This window comes from Oratosquilla oratoria, chromosome 32 (assembly GCF_046742065.1).
Source record: "Oratosquilla oratoria isolate Oo_2021 chromosome 32, ASM4674206v1, whole genome shotgun sequence".
Taxonomy (NCBI): Eukaryota; Metazoa; Arthropoda; class Malacostraca; order Stomatopoda; family Squillidae; genus Oratosquilla; species Oratosquilla oratoria.
The window spans coordinates 9611931-9637904 of NC_134808.1; the positions used below are offsets into that span (position 1 = coordinate 9611931).

The 25974-nt window shown below is 42.5% G+C and overlaps 1 protein-coding gene across 1 annotated transcript in view; it reads right to left on the bottom strand.

The window, feature by feature from the left end:
• The window catches only part of LOC143041764 (pescadillo homolog), an 83026-nt gene that overhangs the window by 7589 nt on the left and 49463 nt on the right, over positions 1 to 25974 (bottom strand). The window contains exons 7-9 of the mRNA XM_076213790.1: positions 24593 to 24745; positions 21346 to 21455; positions 16501 to 16760 (exon numbers count right to left, since the gene is read on the bottom strand). Coding sequence (XP_076069905.1) covers positions 16501 to 16760; positions 21346 to 21455; positions 24593 to 24745 — 523 coding nt within the window. The remainder of the gene's footprint in view (positions 1 to 16500; positions 16761 to 21345; positions 21456 to 24592; positions 24746 to 25974) is intronic.

Sequence of the window (25974 nt, forward strand, 5' to 3'; positions counted from 1 at the left end):
AAAAGAATACTGCCACCAAGTATTTCCACTTGGATCATAAGAGGCGAGAAGAAAGGGATGGGGATTGGGACTAGGCATCCTTCTCCTTGTAGCACATTCCTAAAAGTAAAGGCAAAGGCATAAGAGGGTCTGGAAGTTCTCGGACCAGCACCCTAAGGTTTGGGTCTTTTAATGTGCGTGGATGTGGTGCAGATGAGAGTAAAAGGGAAGAGATAGGTAGTATGTTTGTGAGAAGAAAGATGGATGTGTTGGCTTTGAGTGAAACTAAGCTGAAAAGGAAGGGCGATTGTAAGTTTGGGAGTGTAAGTGGGAGGTTATCAGGAGTGAAGAGAGGGCGAGGGAGGGAAGGGGTGGCTATACTAGTAAGTGAAGAGATAGGTAAACGTGTAGTGGAGTGGAGGGAGGTATCCTCAAGGATAATGTGGATGAAGGTGAAACTGGGAAGGGAGACGTGGGTTTTTGTAAGTGCATATGGGCCTGGCAGTGAGAAGAGTGTAGAAGAAAGGGAGGCCTTTTGGATAGATTTAAATGAGTGCATAGAGGGTTTAGGGAGAAGAGGTAAATGTAATAGTACTGGGAGACCTTAATGCTAGGGTAGGAAAGGATCCAATTGATGAAGTGGTTGGGAAATGTGGAGTTCCAGGAAAAAATTGTAGTGGAGAGTTGATGGTGGAAATGTATAAAAAGAGAGTTGATGATAGCAAATACAGTGTTTCGGAAGAAAGTCAAGCATAAGTACACATGGGAGAGGGTGGTGGAGGGAAGGGTGGTAGAGCTTTAACCACTTCAATACGGGACTTAAATCTCGCGGGCAGCAACCAATGCCAGACGTATGACGTAACGAAATAATATTCGCATCATAAAATATAGTCGCCGCTTATATCGATCGTTCTCTCTTTCACCCGCGAATTTTGAAAACCACAGAGAATGGGATTCAGGTCGCATTTGGGAGAATGTAAAAACACAGGGGCGACTACAATAAATATAATCAAGACGCCGATATGGCAGCGTCGCGAATCCACTTGCTCCTCATGACGCCTACGTGTGCGGCACCGTATGGAAGGGGTTAATGGACTATGTAGTGGTAAATAGGATTTTGATAGGAAGAGTTAGGGCTATACATGTGCTAAGGGAAGAGGGTGGGGGAATATCAGATAATTTTCTGGTGGAAGGTAAGTTGAGAGTGGAGGACAGATGGAGAAAGAGGAAAGGGACAAAAGGTAGGGAGGTGCTTAGAGTGAACTCTTTAAATGAAGAGGAAAAGGAAAAGGAGTACAAGAAGAAGCTGAAAGAATGGGAGGGAGTGAAGGATAGAGTAGAGGTAGGTGTGGAGGAGGAATAGGGATGGTTCAAGGAGTCACAAAGTGTGCAAAGATGGTGTGTGGAACAAGAAGGACAGGAGGAAATAGAAGGAAGGGTAGTGAATGGTGGGATGAGGAAATGAAGAAGGTTGTAGAAGAGAAGAAGCAAGCTTACACAGATTGGTTACAAAATAGGACGAGGGAGTCATATGAGACGTACAAAGAAAAGAAAAGAGAAGTAAAGAAAAAGGTAAAGGAGGCAAAGAGGAGAGTAGATGTAAAATGGGGTAAGAGTATAACAGAAAAAATTGAAAGTAATAAAAAGATGTTTTGGAAAGAAATTAAGAGAGGAAGAGGAGGCGAATCAAGTAGAGAAGAAAAGGTAAAAGGTGCAGATGGAGAGATGATAATGGAGGAAAAGGCAGTAAGGGGAAGATGGGCAGAATATTTTAGGGAGTTGCAAAATGTGAAGGAGGATAGGGAGAGAAAGATAGCTGCAGTGGGAAATGCTAAGAAAATGACCATGAGAGTGAGGAAAATGGAGGAGAAATAAGGAAGGATGAAGTGTAGGCAGCCGTTAAGATGATGAAAGCAGGTAAGGCACCTGGTCTGGATGGATGCCATGCAGAATGTCTTAAAAAAGGAAGTATAGTGATGGTGGACTGGTTGGTGAGGTTATTTAATGTTTGCTGGATAGAAGGTAGAGTGCCGGAGGACTGGAGGAGTGCTTGTATAGTTCCACTTTAAAAGGGAAAGGGGGACAAGTGTGAATGTAGTTGTTTCAGAGGGATTAGCTTGTTAAGTGTAGTTGGGAAGGCTTATGGGAGGATCTTGATTGAGAGGATTAGGAGAGGAACAGAGGGAGTAATTGGTGAGGAACAGTGTGGATTTAGGACAGGTAGAGGTTGTGTAGATCAGATTTTTGTGGTAGACAGCTATGTGAGAAAGCTATAGGAAAGGGGAAGGATGTTTTTTGGGCCTTTATGGATATGGAAAAGGCTTACGACAGGGTAGACAGAAAGGCACTGTGGGAGGTTATGCGGATATACAGGATAGGAGGAAAGCTTCTCAGAGCTGTCAAGAGTTTTTATAAGAGTAGTAGAGCTTGTGTCAGGATTAGAAATGGAGAGAGTGAGTGGTTTGAGGTAAAGGTGGGACTTTGTCAAGGATGCGTTATGTCACCCTGGCTGTTCAACTTACTTATACATGGATGGGGTGGTGCGAGAGGTAAATGCAAGGGTAGTGGGTCAGGGATTGGAGATGGTTAAAGAAAATGGAGAAAAGTGGGAGATGAGCCAGCTGTTGTTTGCGGACGACACTGCGCTTGTGGCAGGATTGGAGGAGTGATTTAGAAAGTTGGTGACAGAGTTTGGGAGAGTGTGTGATAGAAGAAAGCTGAAGATAAATGTGGGTAAAAGTAAGGTGATGAGATGTACAAGGGGTGAAAGTGGCAGTAATCTGGAAGTGAGCATTAAGGGAGAGCGACTGGAGGAAGTGGATAGTTTTAGATACTTTGGTGCAAATGTGGCAGGAAAAGGTGGAGTAAAGGTGGAGGTAGAATGTAGATTGAGAGAAGCGAGTAAATGCCTTGGTGGATTAAAAAGTGTAATGAGGAATAGACATTTGGGAATGGATGCTAAGAGGAGACTGTTTGAAGGAGTGATTGTGCCAACAGCACTGTATGGAGCAGAAACATGGAACATAAGAGAGGAAGAGAGAAGGAGCTTGAATGTGTTTGAGATGAAGTGTCTGAGAAGTATGATGGGGGTTACTAGGCTAGATAGAGTGAGAAATGAGGAGGTGAGGAGGAGAACAGGGGTGGAAAGGGAGTTGGGAGATAGGGTTGATGAAAGAGTATTAGTATGGTTTGGACACATGGAAAGAATGAGTGAAGAAAGACTAGTAAAGGAGGTATGGAAGGCAGATGTGGAGGGTGTGAACATGAGGGGACCTCTTAGGATGAGATGGATGTATGGGGTGAAGGGGGCTTTGGGGAAGAGGGGAATGTCTGTTGAAGAAGGACGGGAGAGGACAGAAGACGGGTGAATGGAGAATGGTTGTATATGGAAGATGTTGTGATGCATGAGGTGGAATGGACAGGGGGATGGGGGGTGAGGTAGTGTGTGTGAGCAAAATTTTGACGCAGCCTGAAGGGATTTCTCCCCGTCCTCTCATTTATATGGGGGGACGGAGAGGGGGGGTTGCCGATTTAATGAAGCGGCCTTGCTGTGGATGTGCTGTGTCTTGTGACACTGCTTCTGACCCAGGGCAGTGGACAGGGTGCAGGGATGACCCGTCATCTAGGAGGTGCTAAGATGGGAAGGAGGGTGGAGGGGTGTGGAGTGTTTTCGGGGATGGAATGGGTGGGAATGATTTTATGGCTTTTCCTTTTTGGCTACCTCCCTAGTAAGGGGGAAAAACCCTTGGTATATGTATGTATGTATGTACATGTGGGAAACTATTCTTTTTCATATCTCTTCTATGACTATCCTTTTCGAGTTTCTTTTCATGTCCTCTCATTTTTCTTTTATCCACTTTAATAAGTCTTCTCTGTCGAGGACTTCCATCCCTCTCATAATTCTGTAAATGGCCAGTATATCTCTTTCTCTTCTTTGTTCCAGGGTTGGTAGTTCCAGTTTGGACAATCTTTGTTCATATGTCAATTTAGAGTGTTGGTACCATATTTGGATTCATTCTAATTTCTTTATATTCTTTTTTGAACTGGGTGTCGTGTCACAGCGTACTCCAATCTTGGTCTTATTAGTGGGACTAATATTTTCTTTACCATTTCCTCATCTAAGTAGTTAATGGCCACTTTCATTGATCTTAGTAAATTGAAGGTTTCTCTGACTATTTTGTTGTTTTGCTTGTCTGGTGACATGTCTTTGCTGAAAATTACTCCTAGGTCCCTTTCTGAGCTAACTTTTTATTTCCTGTGTACCAATTTTATATTGCCCGGATATTCTATTTTTACTTTTTCTAAACTCCATTATACTACATTTCTTGATGTTGAAGTTCACTTTCCACTTTTGACTCCATTCCCAGACTTTATCCAGGTCTTTCTGTAGTGATTCAGTCTTCCTCTGTACTTTCTTCAGTAGTTTTGCAACATCTGCAAAGAAGTTCATATAATATTCCACACCTTCATCAATGTCATTTATATATGTGGCAAAGATTACTGGAGCCAATACAGAACATCGTGGGAATCCATTTATCATTTCTTCCCAGGTTGAACTTTTGTCTCTAAGTACCACCTTCATTTTTCTCCTGTTCAAATCTTCCATCCATTTCAATAACTTTCTTTGTACACCACCTATTATTTCAATTTTTCTTAGTAGTTTTTTGTGGTACTTTATCAAATGCTTTTTGTAAATCTAGGAAAGCACAATCAGCCCATCTGTCCCTTTTTTGTATTATTTCTATTAGCCTCGAGTAAAAGTAAATCAAGTTTGTGGGACATGATCTTCCGTGTCTAAAGGCAAATTGTTTTGGATTCAGAATGAGAAGGAAAAGGAGAAGGAGTACAAGAAGAAGCTGAAGGAGTGGGAGGGAGTAAAGGGTAGAGTAGAGCTGGGTGTGGAGGAATGGGGATGGTTCAAGGAGGGAGTCATAAAGTGTGCAAGGATGGTGTGTGGAACAAGAAGGACAGGGGGAAATAGAAGAAAGGGTAGTGAATGGTGGGATGAGGAAACAAAGAAGGTTGTAGAAAAGAAGAAGCGAGCTTTCACAGATTGGTTACAAAATAGGACGAGGGAGTCATATGAGAGGTACAAAGAAAAGAAAAGAGAAGTAAAGCAAAAGGTAAAAGTTGCAAAGAGGATGTGAAACGGGGTAAGAGTTTGAAAGAAAATTTTGAAAGTAATAAAAAGATGTTTTGGAAAGAAATTAAGAGAGGAAGAGGAGGCGAATCAAGTAGAGAAGAAAAGGTAAAAGGTGCAGATGAAGAGATGATAATGGAAGAGAAGGCAGTAAGGGGAAGATGGGCAGAATATTTTAGGGAGTTGCTAAATGTGAAGGAGGATAGGGAAGGAAAGATTGCTGCAGTGGGAAGTGCGAAGAAAATGAGAGTGATGAATGAGGAGAATGGAGGAGAAATAAGGAAGGATGAGGTAAAGGCAGTTGTTAAGATGATGAAAGCAGGTAAGGCACCTGGTCTGGATGGATGCCATGCGGAATGTCTGAAAAAGGGAGGTATAGTGATGGACTGGTTGGTGAGGTTATTTAATGTTTGTTTAAGAGAGGGTAGAGTGCCGGAGGACTGGAGGAGTGCCTGTATAGTTCCTCTTTACAAGGGAAAAGGGGACAAGTGTGAGTGTAGTAGTTTCAGAGGGATTAGCTTGTCAAGTGTAGTTGGGAAGGCTTATGGGAGAATCTTGATTGAGAGGATTAGGAGAGGAACAGGAGTAATTGGTGAGGAACAGTGTGGATTTAGGACAGGTAGAGGTTGTGTAGATCAGATCTTTGTGGTAAGACAGATATGTGAGAAAGCTATAGGAAAGGGGAAGGATGTTTTTTTGGCTTTTATGGATCTGGAAAAAGCTTATGATAGGGTAGACAGGAAGGCACTGTGGGAGGTTATGCAGATATACGGGATAGGAGGAAAGCTTCTGGGAGCTGTCAAGAGTTTTTATGAGAGTAGTAGAGCTTGTGTCAGGATTAGAAATGGAGAGAGTGAGTGGTTCGAGGTAAAGGTGGGACTTCGTCAAGGATGCGTTATGTCGCCCTGGCTGTTCAACTTATACATGGATGGGGTAGTGCGTGAGGTAAATGCAAGGGTAGTGGGTCAGGGATTGGAGATGGTTAAAGAAAATGGGGAAAAGTGGGAGGTGAGCCAGCTGTTGTTTGCGGACGACACTGCGCTTGTGGCAGGATCGGAGGAGGGATTGAGGAAGTTGGTGGCAGAGTTTGGGAGAGTATGTGATAGAAGAAAGCTGAAGATAAATGTGGGTAAAAGTAAGGTAATGAGATGTACAAGGGGTGAAAGTGGCAGTAGACTGGAAGTGAGCATTAAGGGAGAGCGACTGGAGGAAGTGGATAGTTTTAGATACTTGGGTGCAAATGTGGCAGAGAAAGGTGGAGTGAAAGTGGAGGTAGAATGTAGATTGAGAGAAGCAAGTAAATGCCTTGGTGGATTAAAGAGTGTAATGAGGAATAGACATTTGGGAATGGATGCTAAGAGGAGACTGTATGAAGGAGTGATTGTGCCAACAGCACTGTATGGGGCAGAAACATGGAACATAAGAGAAGAAGAGAGAAGGAGTTTGAATGTGTTTGAGATGAGGTGTCTGAGAAGTATGATGGGGGTTACTAGGCTAGATAGAGTGAGAAATGAGGATGGTGAGGAGGAGAACAGGGGTGGAAAAGGAGCTGGGAGATAGGGTTGATGAAAGAGTATTAGGATGGTTTGGACACATGGAAAGAATGAGTGAAGAAAGAGGTATGGAAGGCAGATGTGGAGGGAATGAACATAAGGGGACGTCCTAGGATGAGGTGGATGGATGGGGTGAAGGGGGCTTTGGGGAAGAGGGGAATGTCTGTTGAGGAAGGACGGGAGAGGACAGAAGACAGGGGTGAATGAAGAATGGTTGTATATGGATGATGTTGTGATTGCATGAGGTGGAATGGGCGGGTGGATGGGGGGTGAGGTAGTATGTGTGAGCAAAATTTGACGCAGCCCGAAGGGATTTCTCCCCGTCCTCTCCTTTTACGCAATGGGGGGGACGGAGAGGGGGGGGTCGCCGATTTAATGAAGTGGCCTTGCGGTGGATGTGCTGTGTTTTGCGACAATGCTTCTGACCCAGGGCAGTGGACAAGGTGCAGGGATGACCCGTCATTCAGGAGGTGCTAAGATAAGAGGGAGGGTGGAGGAGTGTGGAGTGTATTCAGGGATGGAATGGGTGGGAATGATTTTGTGCCTTTTTCTTTTTGGCTACTCCCCTTGTAATTGGGAAGGAGCCTTGGTGTATGTATATTATTTTCTTCTAGATGTTTAATCCATCTACTTTTGATAACTTTTTCACATATTTTTGCTATTGTGCTTGTAAGGGAGACCGGTCTATAGTTTGTTGGGTTTTCCTTTTCCCCCCTTTTACATATTGGTACAATATTTGCATTTTTCCATTCTTGTGGTGCCTTTCCTTCTTTGAGTGAGTAACCAATTATCTTACATATTTTATCCGTTAGTTCATCTATATATTCTTTTACTATCCAATTTGCAATTCCATCCTGACCATGTGATTTTCTGACATCAAGGTTTATTATTTGGTCCCTTATTTCCTCTGTGTCACAGTTATTTCTTTCATTAGGGGGGTGGGGGGGATCTCTCTATCCTTCATCCCAATTTTGTGTACCGTATTTTCCGGCTTAAAATGCGCATCGGGTTATAATGCGCACCCATGCACTTCGTTATCTTAGTACACAGATAGCGCGCACCGACGTATAACGCGCATGCCAGGAAAAGTCACTGGTGGCTAAAGCTCGTGAACTGCATGTATGCGACTCCTGCTTGCGTTGGTTCATTGTTTTGTGGGAAATTTGAGCCATGAAAAGTTTATTGAATACAAAATGTACATGAAAAATTTCGGATTTTTACAGAAATTTTTTAATTTACTATCCTGAGGGAATAATTCATCGTACAAGTTTTTATCACCGTGTACAAGTTTTTATCGCCATGCAGCAACAAACTGTGTTTCGGTTCATAAGTGTCTTTACTGAAGTGACGTTTAGTTTAACAAACTCTCGCAAGAGGGTGTTTAGTGTAGGTTAGATTGGCAATAGAACTGTCAATCTCGGCCCTGATCTAGCATATTCCGGGTAAGCTAAAACGGCCAACGTTCGTGATGTTGGTGCCAGTGCTGTTTTACGGATCCCAAATATTTGCATAGAAAACGATAATTAATGTTAGTAAAAATAAACCAATGAAATAACGGCGATTAATTACTTAGTATCATGTGAACGAGGTTACATGGAGAAGTATTTTTCATTGGCTAGAGCCACCGCTGGGAAATCCGTTGATTTGTCACTAAATCAAGTGTCAGTTTAGGCATCAATCAGGACACAACTAAGAAAAAGTCGGAATTACATGTACCGGTATATGACTCATGTTGTGCGTTGGTCCCTTATTACTTTGTAGCTTAAATAGTTTGTAGGAAATGTGATCTAAAAAAAAGTTTATTGAACGTAAAATATACAGAAAATTTTCATTTTATATCTTAGGAAATAATTCGTCTTTACCATTTTTTATTTAATACTGAAACAAACTACAGACTGTTTCGTTTTAGCTTTGAACCTGTAATGACAATGGTGAAATAGGAGTCTTTCATCGAGGTGACGTTTAGTTAATATAACTCCCGAAAGAGGGTGTTGTAGTCAGGTGTTTGACACGAGTTTATGAACGGCCGCAACGGAATTTGTACCATACCTAAAGTGAAGCAACAAAACCAACATAAAAATTCAAACTAGGATCCTGTGAACATGGGCAAATATCATGAATATTGATCATGTTTCATGGTGTTTAGGCCTACTTAAACATGAAAAAGAAGATTCGATAGATCCTACATATACCAAATATTTATATAGCCCATGCTGGTGTATTCTTTCATGTCACCATGGCTCTTCTTCTTGTTCTCACGGAACGTCACGGAGAAGTGTGCCGTCCCGACTTTGTGACGGCCAACATCGTCACGTTGTTGTGAAAAAAATTACACAGCCGCAGAATTTTCATCGTAGGCCGTAGATAATGCGCACCACCGGATAACGCGCACCCCCCATTTGTAGGCCCTTCCAACGGAAAAAAGTCACGCGCTATACGCCGGAAAATACGGTACTTTCAATTGTGAATACAGATTTAAAATGTTTGTTCATAATTTCAGCCATTTCTACATCTATACATTCGTCATTCCCTTGACACAGTAGAATAGTTTAGGCTGGTCCTTGCATTTGTCTATTATGTCTTTTTTATCATTCTCTTTTCTTCCCTGCATATTTTTTACATATTTCTTAGTTTGATTATACTTGCCACTTACTCTTTTTTTTTTCCTTTTTCCATCTCTTCCAAGCTTTGTCTCTTATATTTTTTGTTGTACCAGCTCTTAATGTACACCCTTTCTTGATTCCATTTTGGTATGTATTATAAATTACTTTTGATATGTTCTATTTCTCTTCCATTTTTGTTTCTTCATTTAAAAAGTTTTTCCAATTTACATATTGAAAGAATTTTCTGAGCTTCTCAAAATCTGTTTTACTGTACATTAGTTTTTTCTATGTTTCTCATTTCTTCTCAAATCAATTTGTTCTTTTAGTTCAAACTCAATTAGTGTGTGGTCATTTGGTGTCTTGTATTCCATTTTATCCACAATTTCAGGCTCTGATGTAAATATTAAATCTTGTCTCGACTGTTCTTCAATGTTTCTATATCTGGTATTTTCCTTTACTGATTGACTCATTGTGTATCCAATGGTCATATCCAATATTATATTTACCCAAAGGTCTTCACCTTTCACTGTCCTATCTTTCCAACATATTTCTTTTGAGTTAAATTTTCCCATAATTACTATGTTTATTCCTTTCAGTAATTCAATTAATGCACTTTTTGTGTCTCCCAACATTTTGGAATGATCACTCTCTGTCAAAGAATACGTTTTTGGGGGCACATATCGTACTACAAATTTTCTACTTTTCATGTTACTGTTTTAAATTTTTATCATGATAAGTTCTACATTAATTTTTCCTTCTGTTATCTTTGTCATATTTAAACCTTTCTTAGTCAAAAACATGACTCCTCCACTCTGTTTCTCCTTTTTATTTTTCACCCAATGGTTGTATAAACCTTGTCCCACAGTATTAGGTGGTAGTGGACCTTTTAATTTCGTCTCCACAATTTCCATTTTGTCTGGTTTCTCTACTGCCAGATAGTCATTTTATTCATTTAGTCCTGAAATCATGCCATCATTGCTGGTATATGTTATTTTCAATTTTTTCCTTTCTCCTTTCTTGTGCTGTATCTTGTGACACTTCTGACCCAGGGCAGTGGGCAAAATGCAGGAATCCATTATCCAGGAGGAGCCAAGACAAGAGGAAGGGAGGGAGGGGGATAGATGGAAGTGGAGTGTGGGGATGGATTGGGTGGGAGTTGATTTCATGTCTTTGTTTTTTTGGCTACCTCCCTTGTAAGGGGTGAAAAGCCTTTGGTATATGTATGTACCAGGGCTTTTCCCCCCTTACAAGGGAGGTAACTAAGTCAAAAGGCATATACCCTCTTCCACCCATTCCAGTCCCATTTACCACCCTGTCTTCCCTCTCATCTTAGTTCCTCATGGATGATGGGTCATCCCTGTATCCTGCTCACTGCCCTGGGTCAGAAGCAATGCAGCAAGACAGCACATCCACAGCAAGGCCTCTTTACTTAAATGGCGACCCCAACTCTCCATCCCCTCACATAGAAGAGAAGACAAGGAGAAATCCCTACAGTCTGTCAAAATATCATTCACACATCACCACTCCCTAACCTCCTCCCAACCCTTCTTTGCATCAAGTGCTCCATATGACACCCATCTAACCCAGCTGCCTTAGCTGTTCTCACCATTTTCAAAACTACCTGCACCTCATCTTTTCTTATTTCTCCTCTATTTTCCTCACTCATCACTATCATTTTTTAGTCCCTCCCTATCCTTCTCCAAATTTAACAGCTCTCTAAAATACTCTACCCATCTTCTCCTTACCACTTACTCACCTCCCCTTCCTCTCTTAACTTCCTTCCAAAACATCTTTTTATTACTTTTAAAAATTTCTGTCATAATCCTTCCCATTTTACATCTTTCCTTTTTGCCTCCTTTATCTTATGTTTTGCTTAGCTTCTTTTCTGTACATCTCATGTTTCTATCATCCTACTTTGCAACCACACCCTGAATGCTTGCTTCTCTTTTAATTTCTTCACTTAAATCATCCCACCACTCACTACCCTTCTATTCCCTACCATCATCCTTGTTCTACATAACATCTTTGCACACCTTGTCACTTTCTCCTTGAAACAACCCCACTGCTCTTGCACTCCTACCTCTACTCTATCCTTCACCACCTCCCACACTTCTCTCAGCTTCTCCTTTTCCTTCTCATTTAAGCAGTTTACTCTAAGCACCATCTTACCTTCTGTCTTTTTCCTCTTTCTCCACCTATCCTCCATTCTCAAATTATCTTCTACCAAAAAATTATCTGATATTCCTCCACTCTCTCCCCAAAGAACATGGACATCCAAAACTCTTCATACTCTTTTCCTGGGTACCACTACATAGTCCGTTAAAGCCTTATCAACCACCCTTTCATCTACCATCCTATCCCATGTCTATTTATGCTTGATTTTTTCCCTAAACACTGTGTTAGCTATCATCAACTCTCTAAAGACATCATTAACTCTCTAATATGGTTTTTACCCAAATCTAACTTCCCAACCACTCAATCTATTGGTTCATCCTCTATTCATTTCTATCTATATACCAAGAACTTTTTCTCCCCTTATAAGGGAGGTAGCCAAGTCAAAGGTGTGTATCTACTCCCACCCATTCCATATTCCCCTCCACCACCCTTTCCTTCCTTTCATATTAGCTCCTTATGGACTACAGGTCATCCCTGTATCCTGCCCAATGCCCTGGGTCAGAAACAATGTAGCAAGACACAGTACATCCACAGCATGGACACATCACTTAATTGTCACCCCCCCCCCCCTCACCATCCCCTCATGCAGAACAAAAGATGGGGAGAGATCCCTTTGGGCTGCATCAAAACAATTCACACATAATCACTCCCCACCCCCACCCCTCCTTTCCTTGCACAATAGTATCATCTAAACACAGCCACTTTCTACTCATCCCTATCTCCTGTCTTCTTCTTTCCTTACTCAAGAGACATTCCCCTCTTACTCAATGCCCTCATCATTCCATCCAACCATCTCGCCCTTGGTCGTCCCCTCAAGTTCACTCCCTCTACCTCTGCCTTCCACACCTCATTTACTATTCTCCACTCATTCAATCTGTGTCCAATCCATCCTAATACTCTAATCACTAATCAGCCCTCTGTCATTGCCCCTTTTTTTCCTGCTCTCCTCCTCACCTCCTTGGTTCCTCAATATATCCAACCTAGTAACCCCTACCATACTTCTTGACATTTCTTCTCAAATACATTCAAACTTTTTCTCTCTGATCTCTTAAATTTCATGTCTATGTCCCATACAATGCCATTGGCACAACCACTCCATACAATCTCATCTTTGCATTCCTTCCTAGATGCCTATTTCTCATGACTTTTTTTTTTTAATCCTCCAAGGCATTTACTTGCTTCTCTCAATCTACTCTAGCATTTAGATCTCCCAATACTACATTAACACTCCTCCCAAAACTCTGTATGCACTCGTTTAAATACATCCAAAACACCTCCCATTCCTCTACATGCTTCTTGCTACAAGGCCCATGTGCACTTACAAAGACCCACATCTCCCTTCCCAGTTTCACCTTCATTCACAGTAACCTTGAAGAAAATTCCTTCCACTCCACATGCCTACCTATCTCTTCACTTGCTGGTACAGCCACCCCTTCCTTCCCTCATCCTCTCCTCACTTCTGACACCCTCCCTATTACACCCAAACTAAAATTCTCTCTCTCCTTTCAACTTATACCATACCATACGATATACAAAGGGCTTTTTCCCCCCCTTACAAGGGAGGTAGCCAAAGTCAAAGGCATAAATCCACTCCCACTCATTCCATCCCCACATACTCCACTCCCATACACCACCCCTCCCTCACTCTTTCCTTGGCTCCTCCTGGATGAGGGGTCATTACTGCATTTTGCCCACTGCCCTGGGTAAGAAGCAATGCAGCAAGACACAGCACATCCACAGCAAGGCCGCTTTATTGAATTGGTGACCTTCCTCTCTGTCCCCTCATGCAGAAAAAGAGAAGGGGAGATATCCCTTCGGGTTGCATCAAAATATCATTCACAAATACTTCCTAACCCTCCCCCATTCCCCACTCACTCCCATGCATCACAGCATCATCTATACACAGCCATTCTTCACTCATCTTCTGTCTTCTTCCTTTCTCAACAGACAGCCTCTTCTGTCCCAACACCCCTTTTACCCCATCCATCCATCTCATCCTTGGTTATTTCCCCTTCCACCTCTGCTTTCCACACTTCTTTTACTGATCTTTCTTCACTCATTTTTTCCGTGTGTCCAAACCATCCTAATACTCTTTCATCAACCCTATCTCCCAACTTCTTTTCCACTCCTGCTCTCCTCCTCACCTTGTTTCTCACTCTATCCAGCCTAGTAACCTCTACCATACTTCTCAGACATTTCATCTCAAACAAATCAAAGTTTTCTCTCGTCTTCTCTAATATTCCATGTTTCCGCCCCATATAGTGCTGTCGGCACAACCACCCCTTCACACAATCTCCTCTTAGCATCCCTTCCCAAATGTCTATTTCTCATTACACTTTTTAATCTCCCTTTCAACTTAATTTCACTAATGCCAACACATCTATCTTCCTCCTCACAAACATACTGCCTATCTCTTCCTTTTTACTTTATTTGTACCACATCCACACAAATTAAGACCCAAACCTTAGGGTTCTGGTTGGAAAACTCCCAGACCATATTATGCCTTGATTTCTTGTAGGAATGAACCTGTTAGGGTTACAGACAGCAGGAAGCCTGATCCCATCACTCCATCCTGATTTAGCTGACTTTTTGTTATTCTTAAAAATTTTGTCACTCCTCCCTCATTTTACATCTGTTCTCAGTTTTCCCGCTTTTATACTTTGTTGTGCTTCTCTCTCTTTTTTTTTTCTTTGTAGTTGTGACTGCAGTTGTGACTGCATGAGGAGGAATGGGCGGGGGGGTGGGGGGTGGGGTAGTATGTGTGAGTAAATTTTGACGCAGCCCGAAGGGATTTCTCCCCGTCCTCTCCTTATATGCAAAGGGGGACGGAGAGGGGGTCGCCGATTAAATGAAGCGGCCTTGCTGTGGATGTACTGTGTCTTGCGACACTGCTTCTGACCCAGGGCGGTGGGCAGGGTTCAGGGATGACCCGTCATCCAGGAGGTGCTCAGATGAGAGGAAGGGTGGGAGGGGTGTGGAGTGTATTTAGGGATGAAATGGGTGGGAGTGTTTTTATGCCTTTCCCTTTGTGGCTACCTCCCTTGGAAGGGGGAAAAAGCCTTGGTATATGTATGTATGTATGTACCTATCATATGTTTATTTCATTCACTTTCCAACCAGTCAATGAATGCTCCCTTCTTCTTTTCTACTACCTTCTTCATTTCATCATTCCACCACTCACTACCCTTCCTTCTATTCCCTACCATCATCCTTGTTCCACATACCATCTTTGCACACCTTGTCACTCCCTCCTTGAAACCCCTCCATTCTTTCACTCCTACCTATACTCTATCCTTCACCATCTACTTCCACACTTCTCTCAGCTTCTCCTTGTACGCCTGCTCCTTTCCCTTCTATTTATTCTAAGTACCTCTCTAACTTCTGTCCTTTTCCTCTTTCTCCACCTGTCCTCCACTCTCAAATTACTTTCTACCAAAAAATTATCTGATATTCCCCTACCCCCTCCCCTAAAAACATGGACATCTAGAACTCTTCCAACTCTTTTCCTGGATACTACTACATTGTCCATTAATGCCTTATCTACCCTTCCATCCACCAACTTCTCCCATTTATACTTATGCTTGACCTTTTTCCTAAAACTGTGTTAGCTATTATCAACTCTTTCCATTAACTATGATTTTTACCTGGCACTTCGAACTTCCCAACCACTCTGTTTATTGGTTCATCACCTACTCTAGCACTGTGATCTTCCAAAACCACTACATTGACATTTCTACCAAAACTCTATACTCTCATTTATATATATATGTATAAAATAAAAAATCTCTACACTCTTCTCACTACCAGGCCCATATGCACACAAAGACCCAAATCTCCTTTCCCAATTTCATTCATCCACATTAACTTTGAAGAAACCTCCTTCCACTCCACCACACACTTTCTATCTCCTCACTAGTAGAGCTACGCCTTCCCTCCCTCTTTACATCACTCCCAACACCCTACTACACTCCCAAACTCAAAATCATCCCTCCCTTTTAATTTAGTTTCACTTAATGCCAACACATCCATCTTCTTTCTCACAAACATACTGCTTATAACTTCACTTTTGCATTAAATGACCCAAAACTTTGGGTTCTGTTTGGTAATTTCCCAGAACTTCTTTTGCCTAGATTTCTCATATGAATGCAATCCTCAGGGTTTCAGAGCAGAATGCCTAGTCCCATTTTAGTGGCCTTTACAACCCAAGTGGGAAGATTCAGTGGCAGTATTCCCATTCCCCTACCACAGGGGACAGAGAGGAATAAGGAAATATATATTCAAAGAAGTGGTACAGGACAATATTAAGGGGGGGGGGGGCAGACTAACAGACGGTCAGTTGCAGTACAAGTATCAGCTATATGCTACTGCATAATAACATGCAAATATCCTAGATAGGTATACATGCAAACACTTTTTTTTATCTTTACTCTGACTTTGGACTACGTAACGAAGCTATGAATTTGTTTTTAATTCTTGTTAGTCAAATCCTCTATAAACTGTTTAAGTGTACCTTTACCTTAATGTTTATGACCTATTTTATCATTAATCTATCTACATACCAAATGCTTCTTCCACCTTGTAAGGAAGGTAGCCAAGTGAAAGGCATGCACCCACTCCCATCCACCACTTGTTTCCCTCTTCTCTTAGATCCTCATGGATGAAGAAGCTTGTCATTTAGATTTTCTGAATTTTTTTTTATTAACTGCTCCTAATGTCATCCTTCCACCCTCTATCACACCCTTTTGGAACCAATCCCTTAAAACCATATACAGGTGCACTGAAAGCTATAAAGACAAACATCAATGACTGAAAATCCAGGCAGTGGAACCTGAAAACTATTGGTACCTTTACATTTGCAAAAACTTTTGCATTGCACAAGATGAATTTCCTGGTTTCAAGGTCAGAACTGTATCAATAAGGATGTACCCATCCTTCAAAGACAATATTCATGTATATACTCATACCTGACCTCTGATTGACAACAGTCCTCTATACATGTGTACACGAGAGTTCTAAAAACACATTCTTCATTAAAAATCATCTCCCTTACCTTCCTCTTCATCACCTTCTTCGGACTCATCTTCATCTTCCTCTTCCTCCTCCTCCTCCTCCTCTTCAGCAGATTTTTTGTACTCTCCCCTTTCCATGGCCAAAATCTTTTTCTTCTCAGGAGGAACATACTCGAGTTCTCCTTCTTCTGCAAAGGGTGACAGATGCGGAGGCAGTTCTACACCAGGAAAGTAGTCTTGGACTGGTAACAGGAGTCGAGCATTGATACAATCATACACCCACTGGGGCTGGACATAATACCTGTACAAAATACAAAAAAAGTGTTGTCTGCGTGTCTAAACATTTGTTCTTACACCACCTTTTCATTACACTTATTAGATATTTTTATTTCATTCTGGCCACCACAGGATGACTGCACCTCGAGGGGTGTGGAGTGTATTCAGGGATGGAATGGGTGGGAATGATTTTATGCCTTTTCCTTTTTGGCTACCTCCCTTGTAAGGGGGAAAAAGCCTTGGTATTGGTATGTATGTATGTACACAGGGGGTAGCCAAAAAGAAAAAAGGCATAGAAATCACTCCCACCTATTTCATTATCCATATATTCCACTCCCCTCCACCCTCCTATCTTGGCACCTCCTGGATGACGGGTCATCCCTGCATTCTGTCCACTGCCCTGGGTCAGAAGCAGTGTCGCAAGACACAGCACATCCACAGTAAGGCCGCTTCATAAATTTGGCTTATGGGAGGGTCTTGATTGAGAGGATTAGGAGAGGAACAGAGGGAGTACAGTAATTGGTGAGGAACAGTGTGGTTTTAGGACAGGTAGGGGATGTGTAGATCAGATTTTTGTGGTAAGACAGATATGTGAGAAAGCTATAGGAAAAGGTAAGGATGTTTTTTGGGCTTTTATGGATCTGGAAAAGGCTTACAACAGGGTAGACAGGAAGGCACTGTGGGAGGTACTACTGATATATGGGATAGGAGGAAAGCTGTTGAGAACAGTCAAGAGTTTTTTACGAGAGTAGTAGAGCTTGCGTTAGGATTAGAAATGGAGAGAGTGAATGGTTTGAGGTAAAGGTAGGACTTCATCAGGGGTGTGTTATGTCGCCCTGGCTGTTCAATCTTTACACGGATGGGGTGGTGCGAGAGGTGAATGCAAGGGTAGTGGGTCAGGGGTTAGAGATGATTAAAGAAAATGGAGAAAAGTGGGAGGTGAGCCAGCTATTGTTTGCCGACAACACTGCGCTTGTAGCAGGATCAGAGAAGGGATTGAGGAAGTTAGTGACAGAGTTTGAGAAGGTGTGTGAAAGAAGGAAGCTGAAGATAAATGTGGGCAAAAGTAAGGTAATGAGATGTACAAGGGGAGAGAGTGACTGTAGGCTGGAAGTTAGCATTAAGGGTGAGAAACTGGAGGAAGTGGATAGTTTCAGATACTTGGGTGCGAATGTGACAGGAAAGGGAGGAGTGGGGGTGGAGGTAGAATGTAGATTGAGAGAAGCAAGTAAATGCCTTAGTGGATTAAAAAGCGTAATGAGAAATAGACATCTGGGAATGGATACTAAGACATGAAGGAGTGATTGTGCCAACAGCAATGTACGGGGCAGAAACATGGAATATGAGAGAGGAAGAGAGGAGGAGGTTTCATCAAGGTTGATGTGGATGAAGGTGAAGCTGGGAAGGGAGATGTGGGTTTTTGTAAGTGCGTATGGGCCTGGTAGTGAGAACAGCATAGAGAAAAGGGAGGCTTTTTGGGTAGATAAAAATGAGTGCATAGAGGAATTAGGGAGAAATGTCAATGTAGTTGTATTGGGAGACCTTAATGCTAGGGTAGGAAATGAACCAATAGATGGAGTGATTGGGAAGTATGGAGTTCCAGGTAAAAATTGTTGTGGAGAATTGATGATGTGTTTTGAAAGAGAACTGATAGCAAATACAGTGTTTAGCAAGAAAGTCAAGCATAAGTACACATGGGAGAGGGTGGTGGATGGAAGGGTGGCAGATCGAGCATTAATGGACTATATAGAAGTGACCGGGAGTATGGTAGGAAGAGTTAAGGATGCATATGTTCTAAGGGGAGAGTGTGGGGGAATATCAGATCATTTTCTGGAAGGTAAACTGTGAGTGGAGAATAGGTGAAGAAAGAGGAAAAGGGCAGAAGGTAGGGAGGTACTTTGAATGAACTGCTTAAATGAGAAGAAGAAGAAGAAAAAGGAGAATGAGTATAAGAAGCTGAAAGAGGAGTGGGAGGGAGGAGAATTAGGAGTGGAGGAGGAATGGGGATGGTTCAAGGAGGGAGTCATAAAGTGTGCAAAGATGGTGTGTGGAACAAGGAGGGCGGGCAGAAATAGAAGGAAGGGTAGTGAGTGGTGGGATGAGGAAGCAAAGAAAGGTGTAGAAGAGAAGAAGCACGCATTCATAGATTGGCTACAAATTAGGATGAGGGAATCGTATGAGAGTTACAAAGTAATGAGATAGGAAGTTAAGCATAAGATAAAGGAAGCATTGGAGAGCAGATGTGAAATGGGGAAAGAATATGACAGAAAATTTTGAAAGTAGTAAAAAGATGTTTTGGAAGGAAATTAAAAGAGGAAGAGGAGACAAATCAAGTAGAGAAGAAAAGGTAAAAGGTACAGATGGAGAGATGATAATGGAAGAGAAGGCAGTGAGAGGAAGGTGGGCAGAGTATTTTTGGGAGTTGCTAAATGTGAAGGAGGATAGGGAGGGAAAGGTAGTTGCAGTGGGAAGCGCTAAGAAAATGAGTGATGAGTGAGGAAAATGGAGGAGAAATAGGGAAGGATGAAGTGAAAGCAGCTGTTAGGATGATGAGAGCAGGTAAGGCACCTAGTCTGGATGGATGCCATGCAGAATGTCTGAAGAAAGGAGGTACAGTTATGGTGGACTGGTTGGTGAGGTTATTTAATGTTTGTTTAAGAGAGGGTAGAGTGCCGGAGGACTGGAGGAGTGCCTGTATAGTTCTGCTTTACAAGGGAAAGGGGGACAAGTGTGATTGTAGTAGTTTCAGAGGGATCAGTTTGTTGAGTGTAGTTGGGAAGGCTTATGGGAGGGTCTTGATTGAGAGGATTAGGAGAGGAACAGAGGGAGTAATTGGTGAGGAACAGTGTGGGTTTAGGATAGGTAGGGGTTGTGTAGATCAGATTTTTGTGGTAAGACAGATATGTGAGAAAGCTATAGGAAAAGGTAAGGATGTTTTTTGGGCTTTTATGGATCTGGAAAAGGCTTACAACAGGGTAGACAGGAAGGCACTGTGGGAGGTACTACAGATATATGGGATAGGAGGAAAGCTGTTAAGAGCAGTCAAGAGTTTTTACGAGAGTAGTAGAGCTTGTGTTAGGATTAGAAATGGAGAGAGTGAATGGTTTGAGGTAAAGGTGGGACTTTGTCAGGGATGTGTTATGTCACCCTGGCTGTTCAATCTTTACATGGGTGGGGTGGTGCGAGAGGTGAATGCAAGGGTAGTGGATCAGGGGTTGGAGATGATTAAAGAAAATGGAGAAAAGTGGGAGGTGAGCCAGTTGTTGTTTGCTGATGACACTGTGCTTGTAGCAAGATCAGAGGAGGGGTTGAGGAAGTTAGTGACAGAGTTCGAGGTGTGTGAAAGAAGGAAGCTGAAGATAAATGTGGGTAAAAGTAAGGTGATGAGATGTACAAGGGGAGAGAGTGACAGCAGGCTGGAAGTGATCATTAAGGGAGAGAGACTGGAGGAAGTGGATAGTTTTAGATACTTGGGTGCAAATGTGGCAGGAAAGGGAGGAGTGGGGGTGGAGGTAGAATGTAGATTGAGAGAAGTAAATGCCTTAGTGGATTAAAAAGTGTAATGTGAAATAGACATCTGGGAATGGATGCTAGGAGGTTATATGAAGGAGTATTTGTGCCAACAGCATTGTGCGGGGCAGAAACATGGAACATGAGAGAGGAAGAGAGTTTGAATGTGTTTGAGATGAAATGTCTGAGAAGTATGATAGGGGTTACTAGGCTAGATAGAGTGAGAAATTGGGAGGTGAGGAGGAGAACAGGGGTGGAAAGGGAGCTGGGAGATAGGGTTGATGAAAGAGTATTAGGATGGTTTGGACACATGGAAAGAATGAGTGAAGAAAGATTAGTAAAAGAGGTGTGGAAGGCAGATGTGGAAGGAGTGAATAGGAGGGGATGTCCTATGATGAGATGGATGGATGGGGTGAAAGGGGCACTACAAAAGAGAGGAATGTCTGTTGAGGAAGGATGGGAGAGGACAGAAGATAGGGGTGAATGGGTAGGGGATGGGGGTGAGGAAGTACGTATGAGAAAAAATTTGATGCAGCCCGAAGGGATTTCTCCCCGTCTTCTCCTTTTCTGCATGGGGGGACGGAGAGGGGGGTCGCCGAATTTATGAAGCGGCCTTGCTGTGGATGTGCGTGTCTTGCGACACTCCTTCTGACCCAGGGCAGTGGACAGGATGCAGGGATGACCCATCATCCAGGAGGTGCCAAGATGGGAGGGAGGGAGGAGGGTGGAGGAAATGGAATGGGTGGGAGTGGTTTCTATGCCTTTTTCTTTTTCATGTATGGGGAAAAACCTTTGGTATATGTATGTAGTAAAAGAGAGGAAGTGGAATTGGGCAGGTGCGAACCTCTGATGAGCGATGGAGCAAGTGGTGTGTTACTGAATGGACGTCATGAGATAGGAAGCATGGAAGAGGGAGACCAGACTGATGGTGGAGAGACGAGATCAAAAAGTTTGCAGGAGTGATGTGGCAGAGGATGGCATGGTCGTGTGATTCATGGAAAGCTATGGAGGCCTTTGTTCAGCAGTGGACTCAGGATGGTTGATTTGATTGATATATATATATGTATAACTTTCCTTACTTCATCACGTAAGGTACTCACCTTGATAAATATGTTTTATCTACTGTGGGCCTGTCAACCACTTGATGTGTTATGGTCTCATCTGTTTCATTAAAAGTTGCCCCTTCCCAGACAGATTTATCCCAAGAAACCTGAAAATTATGAAAAGCAAAAATTATAACTTTCAATCTGCTATGGATTAAAACTTTCAATGCCAATTACTCTGATTAAAAATATTCATTCATACATATACCAATGGCCCCTTTCGAAGTAGATAGCCAAGGTCAATGGCATAAATCCAATCCCACCCATTTCATTCCCACATGCTCCACTCCAATACATCACCTCTCCCTCCCTCTTTTCTTGTCTCCTCCTGGATGATGGGTTATCCCTGCATCTCGCTCACTGCCCTGGGTCAGAAGCAATGTAGCAAGACACAGCACATCCACAGGAAGGCTGCTTCAATTAATAGGTGACCCCCCCCCCCCTCATGCAGAAAAAGAAAAGATGGGAGAGAAATCCCTTTAGGCTGCACCATTCACACATACCCATCCCACCCTCTTCCATGCATCACAACATCATCCATACACAACCATTCTTCACTGAACCCTATCTTCTGTCTTCTCCCTTCCTTCCAATGCCCCTTTTACTCCATCCATCCAATCCTTGGTCGCCCCCTCATGTTCACTCCTTCCACCTCTTTTACTTTCTTCACTCATTCTTTCCATGTGTCCAAACCATTCCAATACTCTTTCATCAACCCTATCTCCCAACTCTTTTCCCACCCCACCTCCTCATTTCTCACTCTATCCAGCCTAGTGACCCCTATCATACTTCTCAGGCATTTCATCTCAAACACATTTAAACTCCTCCTCTCTCATGTTCCATGTTTCTGTCCCAGTGCTGTTGGCACAATCATTCCTTCATACAATCTCCTCTTAGCATCCATTTTCAAATGTCTATTTCTCGTTACACTTTTTAATCCCTCAAGGCATATACTTGCTTCTCTCAATCTACATTCTAACTCCACTCCTCCCTTTCCCACCACATTCACACCTAAGTATCTAAAGCTATCCATTTCCTCCAGTCTCTCTCCCTTAATACTTACTTCCAATTTGCTTCCATCCTCTCCCCTTATATATCTTATCACCTTACTTTTACCCACACTTATCTTCAACTTCCTTCGTTCCCACACCTTCCCAAACGCCATCACTAAATTCCTTAAAATCCATCCTCTGATCCAGCTACAAGTGCAGTGTTGTCAGCAAACAACAACTAGGTCATCTTCCATTTTTCTCCATTTTCTTTAACCATATCCAATCCCCAGCCCATTACCCTTGCATTTACCTCTTGCACCACCCCATCTGTGTATAAATTTAACAGTCAAGGCAACATAACACATCCCTGAAAGTCCTATCTTTATCTCAAACCACACACCCTCTCCATTTCTAATTCTAACACAGGCTCTACTACTCTTATAAAAACTCTTGATTGCTTGTAACAGCTTTCCTCCTATCCTTTTCCTAAAGCTTTCTCACATATCTGCCTTAACACAAAAATTTGATCCTCGCAACCCCTCCCTGTCCTAAACCCACACTGTTCCTCACCTATTTCCTTGTTCCTTTCCTAATCCTTCTCAACTACACTCAACAAACTGATCCCTCTAAAACTACTCCACTCACACTTGTCCCCTTTTCCCTTGTAAAGTGGAACTATACAGGCACTCCTCCAGCACTCTACCCTCTTTTAGACAAACATAATAACCTCACCAGCCAGGCCACCATCACTGTACCTATTTTAGACACACCATATCACATCCAACCAGGTGCCTTACCTGCTCTAATCATTTTAATAACGGCTTTCACCTAATCTTTCCTGATTTCTCCTCCATTTCCTTCATTTACCACTATCATTTTCTTAGTGGTTCTCATTGTAACTACCTTTCCCTCCCTATCCTCCTTCACATTTAGTATCTCCCTAAAATACTCTCCCCATCTTCCTCTTATTGTCTTCTCTTCCATTATCATTTCTTTATCTGCACTGTTTACCTTTTCTTCTCTGATTTGCCTCCCCTTCCTCTCTTAATTTCCTCCCAAAACATCTTTTTATTACTTTCAAAATTTTCTGTCATACTCTTACCCCCTTTCACATCTGCTCTCCTTTTTTATCTTCTTTATCTTATGCTTTATCTGTCTTTTCTTTGCAACTCTCATCCTATTTTGTGACCAATCCGTGAATGCTCGCTTCTTCTCTTCTACAACCTTCTTTGCTTCGTCATCTCACCACTCACTACCCTTCCTACTGTCTTTGTTCCACATATCGTCTTTGCACACCTTATGACTCCCTCCTTGAAATTACCCCATTCCTCTTCCATTCCTAGTTCTATTCTATTCTTCACTCCCTCCCACTCTTCTCTCAGCTTCTTCTTGTACTCCTTTTCTTTCCCATTCAAGCAGTTTACTCTAAACACCTGCTTACTTTCTGTCCTTTTTCTCATTCTCCATCTATCCTCCACTCTCAAATTACTTTCCACCAAAAAATTATCTGATATTCCCCCACTCTATTCCCTTAGAACATGTACATCCAAATCTCTTCCTACTCTTCTCCTAGTCACCCCTATATAGTCCATTAAAGCCCTGTCTACCAGCCCCATCCACCACCCTTTCCCATATGTACTTATGCTTGTCTTTCTTCCTAAACACTGTATTTGCTATGATCAACTTTCTAAACACATCTCCACCATCATTTCTCCACTACAATTTTTTTCCTGGAACTCCACACTTCCCATCCACAGCAGGGCCAGTTCATTAAATTGGTGACCCCCCTCTCTGTCCCCTCATAGAGAAAAGATGGGGAGAAATCCCTTCGGGCTGCATCAAATTATTTCTCACACATACTCCTGCATCCCCCATCCATTCCACCTTATGCATCACAACATCATCCATATACAACCATTCTCCATTCACCCATCTTCTGTCGTCTCCCATCCTTCTTCAACAGACATTCCCCTCTTACCCAATGCCCCTTTTACCCCATCCATCCATCTCATACTAGGTCAACCCCTCATGTTCACTCCTTCCACACCTCTTTTACTAATCTTTTTTCCCTCATTCTTTCCATGTGTCCAAACCATCCCACTACTCTTTCATCAACCCTATCTCCCAACTCCCTTTCCACCCTCATTTCTCCCTCTATCCAGCCTAGTAACACCTTATACTCCTGAGGCACCTCATACAATATTTATAATAATAATAACAATATTAATAATGATGACATTTGGAGCACTTACCACTCCTCCACATGCTCTGATGATGAAGACCAGTGATTCTCGATTTGTCTCTCGACTTAGGAAGACCTTCATGCCTTCAAACAGTGACTTCAGCCTCTTTAATCTTTCTGCTTCTAATCGAGCTGCCTCAATACGCTGGTCATTTTCGCCAAGCTAAAACAGCATCATTAAAATGTTTACAAAACTTATTTGAACACCATATAGAAAAATTAAATAAATGAACATATATATACCAAAGGCTTTTCCCCCCTTACATGGGGGAGTAGCCAAAAAGAAAAAGGCATAGAAACCACTTCTACCCATTCCATCCCCTAAATACTCCACCCTCCTATCTTGGCACCTCCTGGATGACGGATCATCCCTGCATCCTGTCCACTGCCCTGGGTCAGAAGCAGTGTTGCAAGACACAGCACATCCACACCAAGGCCACTTCATTAAATTGGCAACCCCCCCTCTCCGTCCCCTCATGAAGAAAAGGAGAAGATGGGGAGAAATCCCTTAGGGCTGCGTCAAATTTTTTTCATACATACTACCTCACCCCCCATCCCCACCCACTCCCCCTCATGCATCACAGCATCATCCATATACAACCCTTATCCATTCACTCCTATCTTCTGTCCTCTCCCGTCCTTCCTCAACAGACATTCCTCTCTTTCGTAATGCCCCTTTTACCCCATCCATCCATCTCATACTAGGATGCCCCCTCATATTCACTCCTTCCATACCTCTTTTACAAATCTTTTTTTTACTCATTCTTTCCATGTGTCCAAACCATCCTAATACTCTTTCATCAACCCTATCTCCCAACTCCATTTCCACCCCTGTTCTCCTCCTCACCTTCTCATTTCTCACTCTATCTAGCCTAGTAACCCCTATCATACTTCTCAGACATTTCATCTCAAACACATTCAAACTCCTTCTCTCTTCCTCTCTCATGTTCCATGTTTCTGCCCTGTACAGTGGTGTCAGCACAATCACTTCTTCATATAACCTCCTCTTAGCATCCATTCCCAGATGTCTATTTCTCATTACACTTTTTAATCCACCAAGGCATTTACTCACTTCTCTCAATCTACATTCTACTTCCACCCCCACTCCTCCCTTTCCTGTCACATTCACACCCAAGTATCTAAAACTATCCACTTCCTCCAGTCTCTCTCCCTTAACCCCTTCCATACAGTGACACCTATATAGGCGTCATGAGGAGCGAGTGGGTACGCGAGGATGCCGACGTCAGCGTCTTGATTATATTTATTGTAGTCATACCTGCGTGACCTCCATACTCTGTAAACTGGCTTCATCATATTTTCTTTGGTTATCAAAATTCACGGGTGAAATAGGACGAGCGATAGAGCAGTGACTTTAGTTTTTATAATGCGAGT